Source organism: Castanea sativa, chromosome 5 (assembly GCF_040712315.1).
Source record: "Castanea sativa cultivar Marrone di Chiusa Pesio chromosome 5, ASM4071231v1".
In the NCBI taxonomy this organism is placed as follows: domain Eukaryota; kingdom Viridiplantae; phylum Streptophyta; class Magnoliopsida; order Fagales; family Fagaceae; genus Castanea; species Castanea sativa.
The window spans coordinates 47,749,523-47,766,047 of record NC_134017.1 but is presented as its reverse complement, the minus strand read 5'-3'; the positions used below and the strand labels follow the sequence as shown (position 1 = coordinate 47,766,047).

Sequence of the window (16,525 nt, the reverse complement as noted above, 5' to 3'; positions counted from 1 at the left end):
GCAAGAAGTCTTATTAGAAAAGATTCCACCCACAAAAAACCACGGCATTTGCAGAATCAAATAAGAAAGAGAATAAAACTATACCTAAGTTTAGAGTCTTCAGGTGTAATTATATGATTCAAATCAGAGGAAGCTTGAGTTAGCAACAAAAGGATTTAAGAGCATGACCAATGGAGAGAAAGAACGAGAGAGGCGGAGAGCAAGAGTGAGAAAGAAAAACGGTAATATGAGTATATTTGAGGGATTTAATTTGTTTTGATTTGTGATTGTTTTGTAATTAATTTTTTAGACTGGATTTGTATTTTATCTTGTTGAATTTTGGTTTGTCTAGAGGTTGATGATGTTATTTTTGGAACAATTGATTTTGTTTAGACCAAAGAATTTTTTGGGGTACCAATTTGAGTTTCATTTGAAACTTTTTTTTTCTACTACCCCTCATTTTGCAAAATTTTGGGCCCCCTTACACTTGAGGGCCTTAGGCAATGGCCTAGCGGAAGGACTAGCCCTATATGTGTTCATCCTCCGTTTGAAATGATTTAGCTTTATGGTACATTATTTATAACTTTAATGATGTATCCAACATTCCATCATTTAAAATTTCAAACGAAGTAATAATCCATATATTGTTATATCTTAGAAGTAAAATGTGATAATCTATATATTGTTAAATCTTATAAGTAAAATATTTACAGTAAGATAAAACATTTTAACTCAAATGAAATAGAGAAGATCTTAATCCTATTTTTGAACAGTTAAATTCCTAAATATCATTAACTAGATAATGGACACGTTTATCTTTGCGTTTCTTACTCTTATAGTTTTATCATTTCTCTGCATTTTCTTCTACATACAAATTACAATATTCCTATTTTACATTTGAGTTACCTTATTTTTTCAATTAACGTATCCTGTTTTTTAGAAACAAACACACACACACACACAAGGGAGAGGGAATTGTGGCGTGCCTTTGTGTTAGAACCCCAATTAACGTATCCTTGATTAAGGCATAATGTTAGTAATTTTTTTCAGATATTCAAATGTCCATCCATTAGTGTAAATGACTTTAATTAAGTTACATGAATTCTAAATGGGTCATGTGGTTAAAAGTATACGTGAATAATCATTTGAATCATTTTGCAGAGAGTTTGTAAATTTGGTCTAAACTAATTCCAAAGAAAATATAGTCTAGCTTATTGATAAAATATCTAATTTGTCCTTCACTTACATGATTTACCCAAAAAATTAAGTCAACTTATTCACCAAATCGAGTAACCCAAAAACTAGGAGATTTAAATTAATGACATTAACTCCATGACTTGTACTTCCCTATAAGTTTATAAGTTAAGTAATAATGTGTCTTGAAAAAAAGGCAACTATCTCAAAAATAGCTTCTTTTTTTCTTTTCTTTTTTTGTTATTGTATGATGCCCCCATATGTCTCCAATCTCATTAGTATAAAAGCGTTAGAAAGCATATACTAATATCTACATTGGGGCATAAAGTAGGTCTATCTAAACTATATAAGCAATAATGAAACTTCTTGTGCCCCACCCTCTCATAAAAATTACCATACCTTTTAAGTAGAGTTTGTGATGTAACTTTGTGTTGAACCATTTTCCTTCTTCCTTGTGTGTGTATGTTTGTTTATTTAAAAAAAAAAAAAAAAATCATTGTCTCGCATTATTCAAGAGTGTGTATTGTGTGTAGTATAACTTATCCCACTATCTCCTAAAAGTTATCATAATCTTTTAATGGAGTTTGTATAAAAACAGACCCAATTTTAATAACACTATATGACGTTGCATGTTGCTCGTGCATGCAGGTTGCATGCACCAAAGTTCACACGTCTTCTACAACTTTCATGGATGAGACAATTTAAATAAGAATTTGACTTATCTCTAATACTTTTTTAACTGGAATCTCTTTTTATTTTAATGAAAAACTGTCACATCATCCGCTAACTAAATAAAATGTGAAAATTAAAACTCACTACCATTTGATATTGTCTATTTAAAATAAATGGACATGTTCACTTAAAAAAGTACTGAAGGAAAGCTAAACCCTTTAAATAATGACTAGTTCTTTGGGGGAATAATCGGTGACCACCCAAGCAAGCATGAATACTAGTTAAAATATAATGTAGGCAAAGATTAATTTAGCCAATTATATTTATACTATTTATTTAAGGGGCTTTCCTTATTTGGGATCCTTATTATTAGTTTAAAAAATGTCTTTATACCCCTATGTTTAAGTAGAGACAAAACTAAAGGATAATCTGGTAAAAATACAACTCTAATTCCTACTAAAACATTGCCTAATAAATAGGGTCACTCTCCTATTGATTTTCAAATTGCTTTATCTACTTATAAATTAGATTCTCAAAATAAAAATTATATATAAAAAATAAAGACACAAGTTTTTTTTTTTCTATGAAATAGGACCACTAAGTCTAAAGTTTTAACTTTTTTTTCTTTTCTAATCCTTTTTTCCCCTTTATCAAGACTTAAATGTTCTCTCTCTCTCTCTCTCTCTCTCTCTCTCTCTCTCTCTCTCTCTCTCTCCTTTCTTCTAAATTCTAATCTCACTTTTTTTTTTTGGTTTTTGCTTTTTTTTTTTTCAAATCTCTTCTTCTTTATTTTTGAATTATATATTAAAAAAATGTGATTTTTAATGTACTCCATGTTTTTCTTTTTAATGATTTATTTATGTTTGTATTTGAATTTTTTTTTCTCTTCACATCTTTTTTTCATTTTAATGAATGTATTTCTATGTCCAAAATAAAAATCAATATGTGTTTGGTTTAACTGGATAGAAGAGAAAAACATTTCAAATCAAGATGAATGGAAAATTATGACACTTAAAAAAAAAAAAAAAGCCTCATCGCACGTGTGAAATGCATGTAATAAAGCTGGTAGTTAATAATCTTTTTGTAGCTACAATTGTAAAACAAACACAAAAGTAATTAGTTTTAATCATGACATATTTAAATTAATAATCTAATAAAAACTTAAGAGATTCTTAGAGATTATTCAATTAAAAAATATAGAGCATTTTGTCAAACTTATTTATAGAAAACTAATAATTACTTAAAGCATGAAAATTATGAAACTTAAGAGTCTTTTTTACACACACACGCGCGCGCGCGCACACACACACACACACACACACACACCTATTGAAAAACCTAATTAATTCTAATATTGGTATAAGCATTTTTTGTGTATATTATTTATATTTGAAAAAATAACATATGTTTGTGAATAAAAACGTAGATTACATCTTCCTTTTACTAATTTTTTAAATTTCTTTTTGGTTACATGACCATTTCGATGACTAAAAAATCAAGTCTCTCAAGTCAGATTGTGATATCAAATTTATCTTTTAAATAATTGAGGCCTATTTACTCCCTGGTTAGTTTCATTTTCATGGCTGGATACAATTTAGCATGTTAGGTGCAGGAGTTGCATCAATAACAGATACACTTAGAGGACGTTTGGTTCGCTTGATACCACTTCAAGTGTGATGTTATATTATTGTAATCCTAGATTCATGTATGTGTTTAATGGAATGCAACATTACAATGTTTGGTTCATTAATTAAATTCTCATCACATTTCAAAAATCTAATGTTGCTTTATTTGGTTAATTTTCATAAATGTCCCTCGAAATAACTTCAGTTACTTTACCAAATTTTATAATCACCGTAATGTCACATTACCATGATGCGCATCACATTAAGGGCACATCATGGCAAATCGAATGCCCTCTTATGGTTTATGAAATTGCCCAACAATAATTTTGGTTTATTTAGTAGAATATTGCACAGTTTTTTTTTTTATTATTTAATTTTGATTAACACGTGACATCAATTTTGCATACTTCATCTTCTCTCTAAGCGGGGTAAGTAAGATACCTATATAAAAATTCGTAATGTTCAATACTTTGTTCACAATTTGATACTTTTTAATAAATAATTTTTAATTAAAAGAAAACGATAGTAGAATTTACTTAAGGTATCAATCCATCCCATTGTAATGCTGTTATGTTTTTTGTTTTATTTTTATATTTGTGTCTAAACATACGTTTAAACATATCAATTCTAAATGAATTTTTCTCAAATTTACTCCTTAAAATTTTTATCTATCATATGAGCAAGAAGGAAGTTTAAGAGTCAAATAAGCAAATTTAGGGTGGCTACTTAATTTTTTGCAACACCTTGTATGTATGATAGTATATTGGCTTGGTTTTTCAAAAATCTTTCTCCTATTATGTTTACCAATAAGCTGCCTCACAATATTGTGCCTCAATTGGATATGTCGACTTTTCTCATTATAAATTTTGTTCTTAGCACGTGCTATAGTAGCCTGGCAATCACAATGAATGCAAACAGAAGCAATAGAGTTAGTAAAAAGAGGTATATCAATTAATAAACTCCTAAGCCACTCGGCTTTGGACCCAACCTTCTCTAAGGCCACTAACTCTGCTTCCATGGTGGATCTCGCTATGCAAGTCTGCTTTGTTAACTTCCAAGAGACAGTCCCTCCAGCTAGTGTAAACACATATCCACTAGTGAGCTTCACCTCATCTGTATCAGAGATCCAATTAGCATCACAATATCCTTCTAAAACAGTAAGACATGCACAATATGACAAACCAAAATCAAAAGTCCCTTTTAAATATCTCAATAATTTAAATATTGCATCTCAATGCTCAATACTAGGATTATGAGTGTATCTATTCAATCTACCAACAACATATGCAATATCAGGACGAGTACAATTTGTCAAAAACATTAAACTACCAATAATTTGTGCATATTTATCTTCTGAAACACTATCACCACGATTTTTAATCAAGCGCACCTTTGATTCATATGGAGTAGACATAGGTGACATCAAAATGTTCAATTTTTTTAAAGTATTTTCTCCACATAATGAGATTGTGATAGTATAATGCAATCATTGTCCATAGGATCTTAATGTTCAAAATAACATTTGTCTCACCTAAATATTTCATATTAAATTTAGAGGCAAAAAAACTTTTAGTATCATGCACAACATTATGGCTAGTTCCAAATATAAGCAAGTCATCATCAACATATAAACAAATAATGACACATTCATTATTATTAAACTTACTATATATGCATTTATCTGCACCATTAATCACATATCCATGTGTAAGCATCATATTATCAAATTTCTCATGCCATTATTTAGGTGCTTGTTTTAATCCATACAAGGATTTAACCAATTTACAAACTTTGTGTTCTTGTCCATGGACAACATAACCCTCGGGTTGCTTCATATAAATTTCTTCTTTTAAATCACCATTTAAAAAAGCAGTTTTAACATCCATTTGATGTATAACAAGTTTGTGAATAGATGCAATGGCAAACAAAATTCTTATAGATGCAATTCTAGTAATTGGAGAATAGGTATCAAAATAATCAACATTATATTTTTGCTTATAGCCCTTAGCTACTAAGCGTGCTTTATACTTATCTATTGTATCATCTGGTTTTAATTTCCTTTTAAATATCCATTTGCAACCAATAGGCTTAACCTTAGGAGGAAGCTCAACTAATTCCCAAGAATGATTAGACATAATGGAATCTAATTCACTATTAATAGCTTCCAACCAAAATGGTGCATCAATAGATTTAATTGCATCATAATAACTTACAGGTTCATCTTCAACTATATAGGCAAGGAAATTGTTACCGTAACGCTTTTCCTTCCTAGCTCGCTTACTCCTTCTTAATTCTTGCACGTCATCAACAAGATCATTAGAAGTATCAATAGATTCATACAGTACTTTTTCCTTATTTTTCAAAGGAAACAAATGTTCAAAGAATATAACATTTTCAAATTCAATAATAGTGTAAGATTCTAAAATATCACTCCTGATAACTAGAAATCTATAACATGAACTATTGCTTGCATATCCAATAAACACACAATTACATGTTCGAGAACCAAGTTTTCTCTTTTTAGGCCCAGGCAGCATAACCTTAGCCAAACACCCCCATACTTTGAGGTATTCCAAGTTAGGCTTACGTCTTTCCCAAAGTTCATAAAGAGTTTTACCAGTTTTTTTATGAGGTACCTTATTCTGTATATGACAAGCCAAAAGAATGGCTTCCCGTCACATATTGGAAGATAGCCCAGAACTAACAAGCATAGCTTTCATCATCTCTTTAAGAGTACTATTTTTCCGTTCGGCTATTCCATTAGATTCAGGTGAATAAGGAGGAGTTACCTCGTGTATTATGCCATTTTGTTCACAAAATTCTTTAAAGGAGTTAGACTCATATTCACCTCCTTTATCCGTTCTAAGTCTTTTAATCATTTTATTCTTTTGGTTCTCAACTTCATTTTTATATTTTATAAACATATCCAAAGCTTCATCTTTGGTTCTTAGTAAATAAAGTTTAGTGAATCTATAATGGTCATCAACAAAGATTACATAAAAAATTTTACCACCTCTAGTCATTGTGTGTTTTAAATCACCCAAGTCACTATGTACCAAACTAAGGAGTTCGGATTCTCTTGTTATAGATTTACAAGGTTTCTTGGTGATTTTAGTTTCGGCACAAATTTCACATTTTTCCATGTTTGCTTCACTTAGTGAGTTTATGATTCCACATTCTTTCATTTTCTTTATGTAACCAAGATTTATATGTCCATGTCTACCGTGCCACACATTAATAGAATCAACCAAGTAAGCATAAGAAGATGAACCATTTTCATTAATGACTTGATCAACATTAAGTACAAAAAGACCATCATTATCATAATCCTTACCAACAAAGATTTCATTTTTAGATAAAGTAACTATGCCACCATCAAATAGAACTTTAATACTAGCTTTACCAAGCAAACGTACTGAGATGAGATTGTGTCGAAAATGAGGTATATGGAGGACATTAGTGAGTGAAAGAGTTTTACCAAAAGTTAGCTTCAAGAGTACCTTCTGTTTGCCACTCACTAGTATAGGCCTATTGTCCCCAACATAAACAAACTCAGTGCCTTCCACTATTGGAGTGTAGGAAGTAAACTCCTCTTTGAATGCACCAATATGTTTTGTGCAAGCCGAATCTACTACCCATCTTTTCACACTTGAGACCAAATGTGCCTCGGACACCACTACCACAATGACCTGTTCGGTTTCCACCACATTTGCTTTGTTTGATGTTGAGCCCTTGTTGTTGTTATTGTTTTTGAAGTTGTCTCTCACTGTACAAGTTGCTGCATAATGACCTGTCTTACCACAATTGAAACAATTACCTTTTTTCTTTTGGATTTGAGGATATGGGTTATTTTTGTTATAAAACTTTCCTTTGCCTCTAGGATCATATTTCTTATTGTTTTGTGGAGGTCTAAAGGGTCCTCCCTCTACAATATTAGCCTTGGAAGTAAATTCCTTTGCTTTAGAAGAAATTTCGGACATTCTATTAGTCTCTTCTATTTAAATATCGAAAATAGTTTGTTGAAGATTTAAATAAGTTCTATGATGGTTATATCGGTGCTTATACTCTTTCCAAGAGTCCGGCAACTTATAAACAAGGCCATGAGCCATAAACCTTTCGAGTAAATTATCACCCTCTTTGGCTAAGTCAAAAAGTAATTTTTGAAAATCTTCAATTTGGCTAGAAACAGTTTTTTCTTCACACATTTGAAAAGACATATTTAGCTATAGCAGTTTTTTTAGCACCCTTATCCTCAAACTCATAACAACCATTAAGTTCATCCCATAAATCTTTAGTATAAGTAAAATGACAATAATTATCAAATAACTTGTTAGGTTCTAAGACTTTAGGAACTAAATGTATTAGAACTTCACTTTGTATATGTTGGCAAACCATGATCAAAATAATGAGTCTAGGTTTAGACTTGGTCAAAGTTTATTTGTTATAGTTTGAATTGAGCTGAATGCAGAAACTGTGCAAAATTGCAAAGCTCGATCAATTGAAAGTAAGACTCGATTGATCGAGAATCGTATTTGTAAAATTTGAATTAAACCCAAACAGCAGTTCAAGCCCATTAAGGATTAGAGTTTCAGATCTACTTCTCCTAGTATATAAAGGAAACTCTAAGTACGTTTTTATAGGGCTTTTTAGAGAGAGAATCTTATGCCTCTTTTGTAGATCTAGGGTTTTGTACCCAAAAGCTCTCTAGAATCTTTGTTAAGTTATGTATTGAATCTTTTGTGAGGTCTAAGAGGTATTTACCTTCATACACACACATAGAGTTATCAAGATCAAGATTTGCATCAAGAACTTGATGGTGAATTCAGTTGTTGCATAAAGAACTTTCAAGAAGATCCAAAACCTTTGAGAGGTGTCTCAAAGTCACAAGTACATAAACTTGTGGTTGCTACAGATCAAAGAAAGAAGTAGTCCGTGGACTTGGAGCTGTCACGTATTCATGGTAGTAAGTTTTCTACTCGAGGTAGCAATAGGATGTTAGTGGTCTAAGTCTTCTTGTACAAACTTCAATTATTTCATAGTGGATCTGTTTTTACCTTGAGGATAGCTAGGTTAAATCCTTCCCAAGTTTTTTATCGGTTAGGTTTTCCTCGGTCATCAGATCTTTGTGTTCTTTATTTTTCGCTTCTTTACATTATATGATTTTATTGTGTTAAATTAGATCTGAATAATAAATCTAATAATCTAATTGGTTAATTGATTAGGTTAAACAATCCAGTATACAGGGATCTAAAACTGTACATAACTTATTAGCTAAATCACACTTAATAGTATGTGTACATAATTTATTTATTTTTAACCATTTTGCTAATTTTTCGGGATCATTGGGTTTGGATCATGAAGAACACTGTCAATTTCAGTAAATTCAAAAATAGGGAAAACCCTTTCTTTCCAACGTTTAAAATTATTTCCATCAAAAGGTTCAAGATTCATAATTTCTGAAATGACTTTAAGAGAATCAACAACTTGTTTATCCATTTTGAGAAACTAAATCAACCTTTAAGATTGTTGGAAAAATAATAGTGAATAAACAACTTTGATACAACAAACAATATCCCAAATAATTAGCAAGAATGTAAATAAGCAATAAGAATATAAATTTAAGTAAATTTAGGAACAATCTCATAGTGCTATAGAATCACACAAAGGGCGTTGTCCTTAAAAGTTGATTCGTGCCACCCAAAGTAAAACTTGGTGCGATTGGTTCTCTTGGCCAAACAACCCTCCAGGATTAGACTATAACGTTAACCTTTGTGATGTACGCACTTTCACTCACAAAAGGTTTAAGAACAACCTTCTATTGCCTTTCCTTAAGAAAAAATATTCTTGTAGAAAAATATGTAGGAGAGTTAGATAGTAGAGTTGTGTATGTTTAAAATATAGAGTAGTAAAAAAACCCTTTAGAAAATGTGTTATGATGAGTATTATATAGGCTACTTATGAAGATAATAGGCTATAGTTATTGGTTACTAATAACCCTTAAAATCCTAGCGGCTATATTATCAATTATTGTCTAACGGCTATTTTACTCATAAGTTTCCAACGGCTAAAAAATAAATAAGAATAAAAGTTTTTGGAATAGACACCCACACCAAAATATTTATATATATATATATATATATATATATATATATATATATATATATATATATATATATATATATTGATGATGCAAAGAAAATTAGTAGACTGGATGGTTCGGATTTCAAAGGTGTGGTGACTGTCTTGAAAGCCTAAAAAAAAAAAAGAACAATGATCAGAGGTGACCGGGATTGCCGGCCAAGAACTCTCTGATGTCAAAGTTAGTTTTATCTCTTAAATTTTAGAGTTCCAACTTTTCAAGAAATGTAAAAACGTACCTTTGTTTGGCCTGAATGGGCGTTTATATAGTGCACCCTGAAAACGGTTATTAAACTTGTAACCTCTCCTATATTTGAGAAGGTTTGAGGGTTCAAGGATAACTTCCACAACTGTTTAGGAGTTACATTTTTTTATATAACTGTCACTGGAAGTTATGCATGTAATAAGGAGTTGTACTACTGAATCGGGAATTTTTCTAAGTGTCAAGGGCTTGTCCAGGGGTCTTCTTGACGAGCGTACCTTGCTTGCAAGGAAGGTTGTTCTTCTATAGACGACCTTCTCACGGATGGTTATCCTTATATGGACGACCTTCCTATGTGGGTTGTATCTTCTGTTCTGGACGGCTCTCTTGGATGAGATAGAGTGGTTTTGTCATAATAAACTTCAATTTTTACTACCATGTGGGGCTCGTCCAAGCATCTTCCTACATGGAAGAGCTTGTCACGGACATGCTTTTTACAATGTTCGTTTTCCTGTCCTTGTCCTAGACGACCGTCATGGACAATATTGGAGTTGTGTTTTATCATACCCTATCATATATATATATATATATATATATATATAGAGAGAGAGAGAGAGAGAGAGAGAGCAAGACTTAGGTACAGTACTTAGGTGTTGTTCCTTAGGTTCCCATTTTAAGATTCTGCCATATGGAATTTTTTTTTCATGGGATAGAAGTATATTTTTTAGTTAACTAGCCATATGACTGAATTTTAAAAAGGGAACCTAAGAAACAACACCTAAATTACTGTATCTAAATTTTGTCCATATATATATATGGGTAAATTTCACAAACCTACCTTGAGGTTTGTGATAATACCAACTAGGTCTAAAACATTTTAAAACCAACTAATTTAGTCCTCAAAAGACAACTTTATCCCTAAACATACAAACACCGTTAGTGATTCTCTATTCTCTCGTATCCCTCTCTATTTCTCACTCTCCGACCTCTCTCTTCTCTTTGGGCTTCAGATATTTGTAGATGACAAAAACAAGTGCTATCCATTTTTAAATACACCTCTAGCCCTTGCCTTAAAATACACCTTGCCTGTAAATATCTGATGTCGATCAAAAGAATTCATTTTGAATATTTGTTAGGGCTATCCATTTTAAAGCCGAAGTCTAGTGCTCCATCTAGGCTCCTGCCTACCCAAGGTCTAATTGATAAGACTCCATTAACGCACTTGTCAGACAGACCAAAAACACACCAGCAAAAATCACAAAAAAAAAAAAAAAATCTCTCTCAAAATCAATAGAAACCCAAAAAAAAAAAAAAAATCCAAGTCAAACAACACACATAAATCCTTTTGAAAATTCCCAATAACATCTCCTAAAAATCCCATCAGATAAACTAGAAAAACAAGCAAAAATCCAAGCCAAAAACACATAAATCCCTTTGTAAATTCCTAATGAAATCTCCTAAAAAACCCAACCCTCCCCCCCCCCCCCCAAAACACTTGCAAAAATCTCAGCCAAACAAGACAGAAAATCAACACAACCCCAATTGTCAACCTCATTAGAGAAACTAGAAAAAACACACCATATCACAAGATCTGCTTCTTCGTCTCCTGAAGAGACAGTACCCAAATCTAAAATCCAAATGTCATGCCACGATCCACAACACCGCCGTAAAGAGGATGAGATAGTCCGTTGAAGGCAAGATTTAGATCGAAGCACCACCACCACCACCATGTGGGTTCCGATTTGAGAGAGAGAGGGTGAGAGTCTGTTGACGGCGCTGATGGTGTCAATCTTGCAGTGGGTATCGGGAAGACCTTGCGTGGTGGTGGTGTTGATGCTGGTGACCAAGGTCATGGGCTTCGCCGGTGGTTGAGGTTCAATTATGAGAAGGAGAACTCAAAGAAGAAAGGTGGAGAGGAAAGAGACAGAAGAGAGAGAAAGAAAAGAAAATAAAAAAGTAACGGCATTTTTTTTTAAGCTTAGGGGACAAAGTTGTCTTTTGTGGATGAAATTGGTAGGTTTTAAAATGTTTTGGACTTAGTTAGTATCATCACAAACCTCAGGGGAGGTTTGTGAAATTTACCCCATTTATATATTAATGTAAATATTTAATAATCAATATATATAGTACAAATTTAATTAATTCTTTTTTGAGACACATAAAGAGAACTAAATAATATTAGGCTTGGGGTTCTCTAAAGAAAAAAAAGATTGGGTTTAGCTTATTAAGGAGATGAATCAAAAGATATAAAATCATAAGGTAAATTTTAGATAAAATTTCTAAGGTACAGTATATATGTTTTCTAATTGAATTTAAATGTATGGTTACATTGTTCAATAAAGCACAAATAATATCATATTTTTAAGAATAATTAAATTAATTTTATTGCAGTTATGTATTTGAATTTTATTTTTATATATATAGAATTTCAATTTATGACGTTCACTTCTGATGATTGCATTTTTAATTATCAAACCAAGACACCAATAAGTTTATGGTATAGGCAGAGATTGAATTCCAAATTTTTTATTTAACCATCATAAATTTTACCAATTGAGCTAACTGAGCTTGCATTATGTATTTGAATTTAGCTGAGAACCTAATGTAATGAAGTTTCTAAATTTTACGCATACTCATAAATTAAATATTGGACATATATCAAGAAAATGACAATAAGTATAGAAAGAATTCATTTAAAGTAAAAATATATTGAAAAGAAAAGGTCAACAAAATTGAATAAGTCATAAAGAACACATGGGATTCTATATATCAAATTTAAGTTGAATGGCAGCCAAACTTGGGGATTAAGCCCATTTTCCTAACTATATAGTTAATAGGCACGGTTTCAAAAAAATATATTTTACTAACATCTCGAGTTTCAAAAACTTGATTTTGGGCTATAAATCGAGTCACAAAGACTCGGTTTTCATGGTCTGATCACGTTTAATGTGGAATTTTTCCACGTGACTTCTACCTGGAAATTGAGTCTCTAAGACTCGATTTATAACCCTTAAAATACCCTTTACACCTTCTCATCAGAGAAGAAAGAGAGAGAGAGAAAAAAAAACCAGAAACAGAAACATAGGTTGTAGTCAGTCAGAGATCGAGATCGGAGTGGGTGGCTTCAGATCGGTGTGGGACCATGGGTGGACGAGTTTCAAGTCAACGTGGGTGGTTCTGACCAGTGTGGGTGGCTTTAGCTCGACAGGGGCCGTGTGTGGTCATGGGCCCGATACAACGAGAACTCGGTTCGCCGCATTTCAGATCTCGAGGTGTCATCCTACGGAGGAGGAGGAGGAGGAGGAGAGCTTGGCTGACGAAGGTGAGGAGGAGGAATTGCGGCAGACTTGGCAGAGAGCTTTGATGAGCTTTGCTCTGATTCGGATCTCCATCTGATCGTCTTGGATTTTGGATCCGATTCGGGATCTCGCATCTTGGTTTTTCTACGCTTCGTTTGCTTCAACTCTTCTTCTTCTATGTTGAAATATGGGTTTGAGATCGTAGACTCCATTGAAGAAAACAATTTCACAATATACCTCGGATTCTTTCTCTCTCTGATCTGATTTGGGTTTTCTTAAATTTTTTTTTTGGGTATTTCTGGGAATGGCTTGTACATGACTTAGACTTAAAATTTTTTTGGCTTATGAATTTAGTCTTAGAGACTCGATTTTCAGGTAGACGCCACAAGGAAGAAATGCCAAATCAGAACACTGAAATCGAGTTTTTGAGACTCGATTTATAAGCTCAAAATCGAGTCTTTTAGACTCGAGATGTTAGTAAAAAATATAGTTTTGTAACAATGCCTACTAATTATATTGTTTGGAAATTAGTGTTAATTCCCAATTTTGGCTGTTGAATGGCTCACAAGTCACAATGAGCACATCAGGTTAAAAATTGTCATTTTTCTGACCATATGATGAAAATGTGATTTTATTTCATTTGGCTTTAACCTTTGTTCATGATTTTGATCTATCATCTGTTATTCTCAAGGAAGATTCAGAGATAGTTACTAATGAATTGAAGAACGAGGATGTTTCCTTTGCTTTAATTTTATGGTCACTTGGTCAAAGGGGAGAAATCTTTAGTGGAATCCTTTACTGCTTTTTCGTTTTTCACATATTGAGACAGGGTAATTTTATTGCTCACAATATTGCTAGACATGTTAGCGGATTTTTGGTGTCGATGGAGAATATTCTTCGACACCCCCAATGCTATAATTTTAGCTGATATTATTTAATAAATTTACAGCCTTCTTCTTAAAAAAAAAAATCCTCAAAATAGTCGGCTAAATGTGTTAAAATGAGTAATGTTCTTTCTAGATATAAAGGTATTTTAATAGCAAAGTTCCTGAGTTTTAGAAAAATTAATATCATCGAGATGTGTAAGACCTTTCATGGATAGTATCATAGTATATATACATTAACACTGATGGGTCATATCACAGAGGAGAGGAGTACATATCTTGCTCGACAAAAACAAAATCTGAATCTCAATTGGGTACCTTTCAAATATGCCTTGTGCTAAAAGATCTAATCTAATTCAAATAAAATATCACATCAGAAGATGTTACGAACTATCCTGGTATATATAATTGAGAATCTATCAAGTTGCATCTGCATTCTGTTAATCTTGCCCAAAACTGTCATGTATCGATAAATAAATAAATAAATAAATATATATATATATATATATATAGAGAGAGAGAGAGAGAGAGAGAGAGAGAGAGAGAGAGAGAGAGAGAGAGAGAGAGAGAGAGAGAGAGAGAGTGAGAGCAAAAATTGTGAGAAATTTTAATTAGATTCTAAATTGAATTTCAATTGTTATCTAATTTTGCACCATGTCTTCTATTTAAGTTTTTTTTTTTATAATTTTTTTTTCTAGAGTTAATTTTGTGCAAAAGAAGAAGAGTTTAATATTGATAGACTATAAAAAAATCAAATAAAAAAAGTAAACTCATGTATATATCTAAAAAAAAAAAAAAACTAAAATGACCTAGGTATAATTTGAATTCATATATATATATATTATGGGGACCCGAGGATCAAGGAAGGATTCAACAAGCTGTGACTATCATTATAAAAGCATTCCAAGCCCGAGGAGGAAACTCGCCTGAGGATAGGTGGAGAAGAGACAAAATACTTCCTGGAAGTTCGAATGGAGAGGATGGTGTTTAGAGAGAGAGAGTCAAGGTAGGTGAAAGAAGTTTCTAGTAAAAGCTCACCTACTGCCTCCGCATTAAATGACTGACAATAGTTTTATCAGTTGTATTGATGAGAAAATGACCTAAACAGTAGAATTCATAGCTAAGTAGCTCCTTCTACTACCTTCAACAGAGGTTTAAAGGGGCAAGTGTCCTAAGGAGAGTCGGGAGAATTGTAGATGGAGGGCTAGGATGTAATAAGCTTAGGAGTATATAAAGAAAGAGGACTTCGAGATGAAAGGACGCCCCCAAAAAATATCAGGGAAATAAGATTAGAACAAGAATAGAGAGAGAGAGAGAGAGAGAGAGAGAGAGAGAGAGAGACAATAGTATATATCCTTACGCACGAACATTGTTCTCGTGCGAGATTGTAAAGAACCATTTATATACATAATCTTTGATTTTCATTCATTCCCTCTCTGTCTGAATTCTCGCGCTAAGCCTAACTTGTTTTACCCCACTCTCTTTATAAATATCTATTAGTTTGAGCCTAACTCGACAGCACCAATTTTGCTATTCTTAGTGAGTTTGGGCTGCCAGATTTTCGTGTCCTTACATATATATATATATATATATATATATATATATATATATATATATATATATAATTTTGATTGTTTTTTATTGTACTATGTATACGCACGAGTTATACACTAGTATATTATTATAAAGAAGAAGAAATAGGAATCAGGTGACAATATATTAGAGTTGTGTGTGGCTACGAAATTTTGCCAACATATATGTTAACTTAAGGTCCTATTTATTTTTATTTAAGGTTTTGAAAGTTAAAGATGTGACTGGCACATCCGAAATATTCCTTCGACTTCCCGTAAAATTTGAAGTTTCTCACTTTCAGACCCAAAAAGAATAGACCTGCAGGCTTCTCAATACTCATCACTCTCTTTTTATCTCTTTCTGCAGAGCAATATGACACCAAAAAAGAATAGACATGCAGGCTTCTCAATTCTCTCATCACTCTCTTTATCTTTTTCTGCAGAGCAATATGACACCAACTCCCCAACCTCAGACTGTTTCTAATCACCACTCACTCTCCACCCCTTCTCTCACTAATACGAAGGTAGACCAGCTTACCCTAACTGATCATGTTAGAATTTGTAAGTAAAATACGAGTACTATATTATGTAATTAATAGACATATACATACATATAATCCACGCACAATAAAAACATACATAATTTTTTATATATATTAAAATAGCTTTTATTTACTATTTGGAACAAAATTATTCTAGAAAATACTTTTTTTTTTAATTATAAGTAAAAAAATGTACTAAACATTTTCTGTGTTGTACATTTGTACAAAAATATTCTAAACTAACTAAACATTGATACTTTTATCGATAATTATAATTATTAAAATCAGTAATTTTTTCTTCTTAAATTTACCCTGTTAAAACAATTTCTAAAGACGCCCTATAAGGTACAATAGATGTTTTTTTCTTCTTCAAATCATATTACCATGCCCTCCACACCCTTTAAAATAATTTATTATCA

General features: G+C 32.1%; 1 protein-coding gene across 1 annotated transcript; it reads right to left on the bottom strand.

The window, feature by feature from the left end:
* Positions 1-4,118: 4,118 nt before the first annotated feature.
* Positions 4,119-7,450, bottom strand: LOC142635314 (uncharacterized). Its single transcript, XM_075809497.1, has 6 exons — positions 6,527-7,450; positions 5,261-5,821; positions 4,746-4,860; positions 4,459-4,619; positions 4,275-4,362; positions 4,119-4,138 (listed from the first exon to the last, which is right to left on the bottom strand). Exons 1-6 carry the CDS (start codon positions 7,448-7,450, stop codon positions 4,119-4,121), a joined length of 1,869 nt encoding a protein of 622 aa, XP_075665612.1.
* Between the last annotated feature and the right edge of the window lie 9,075 nt (positions 7,451-16,525).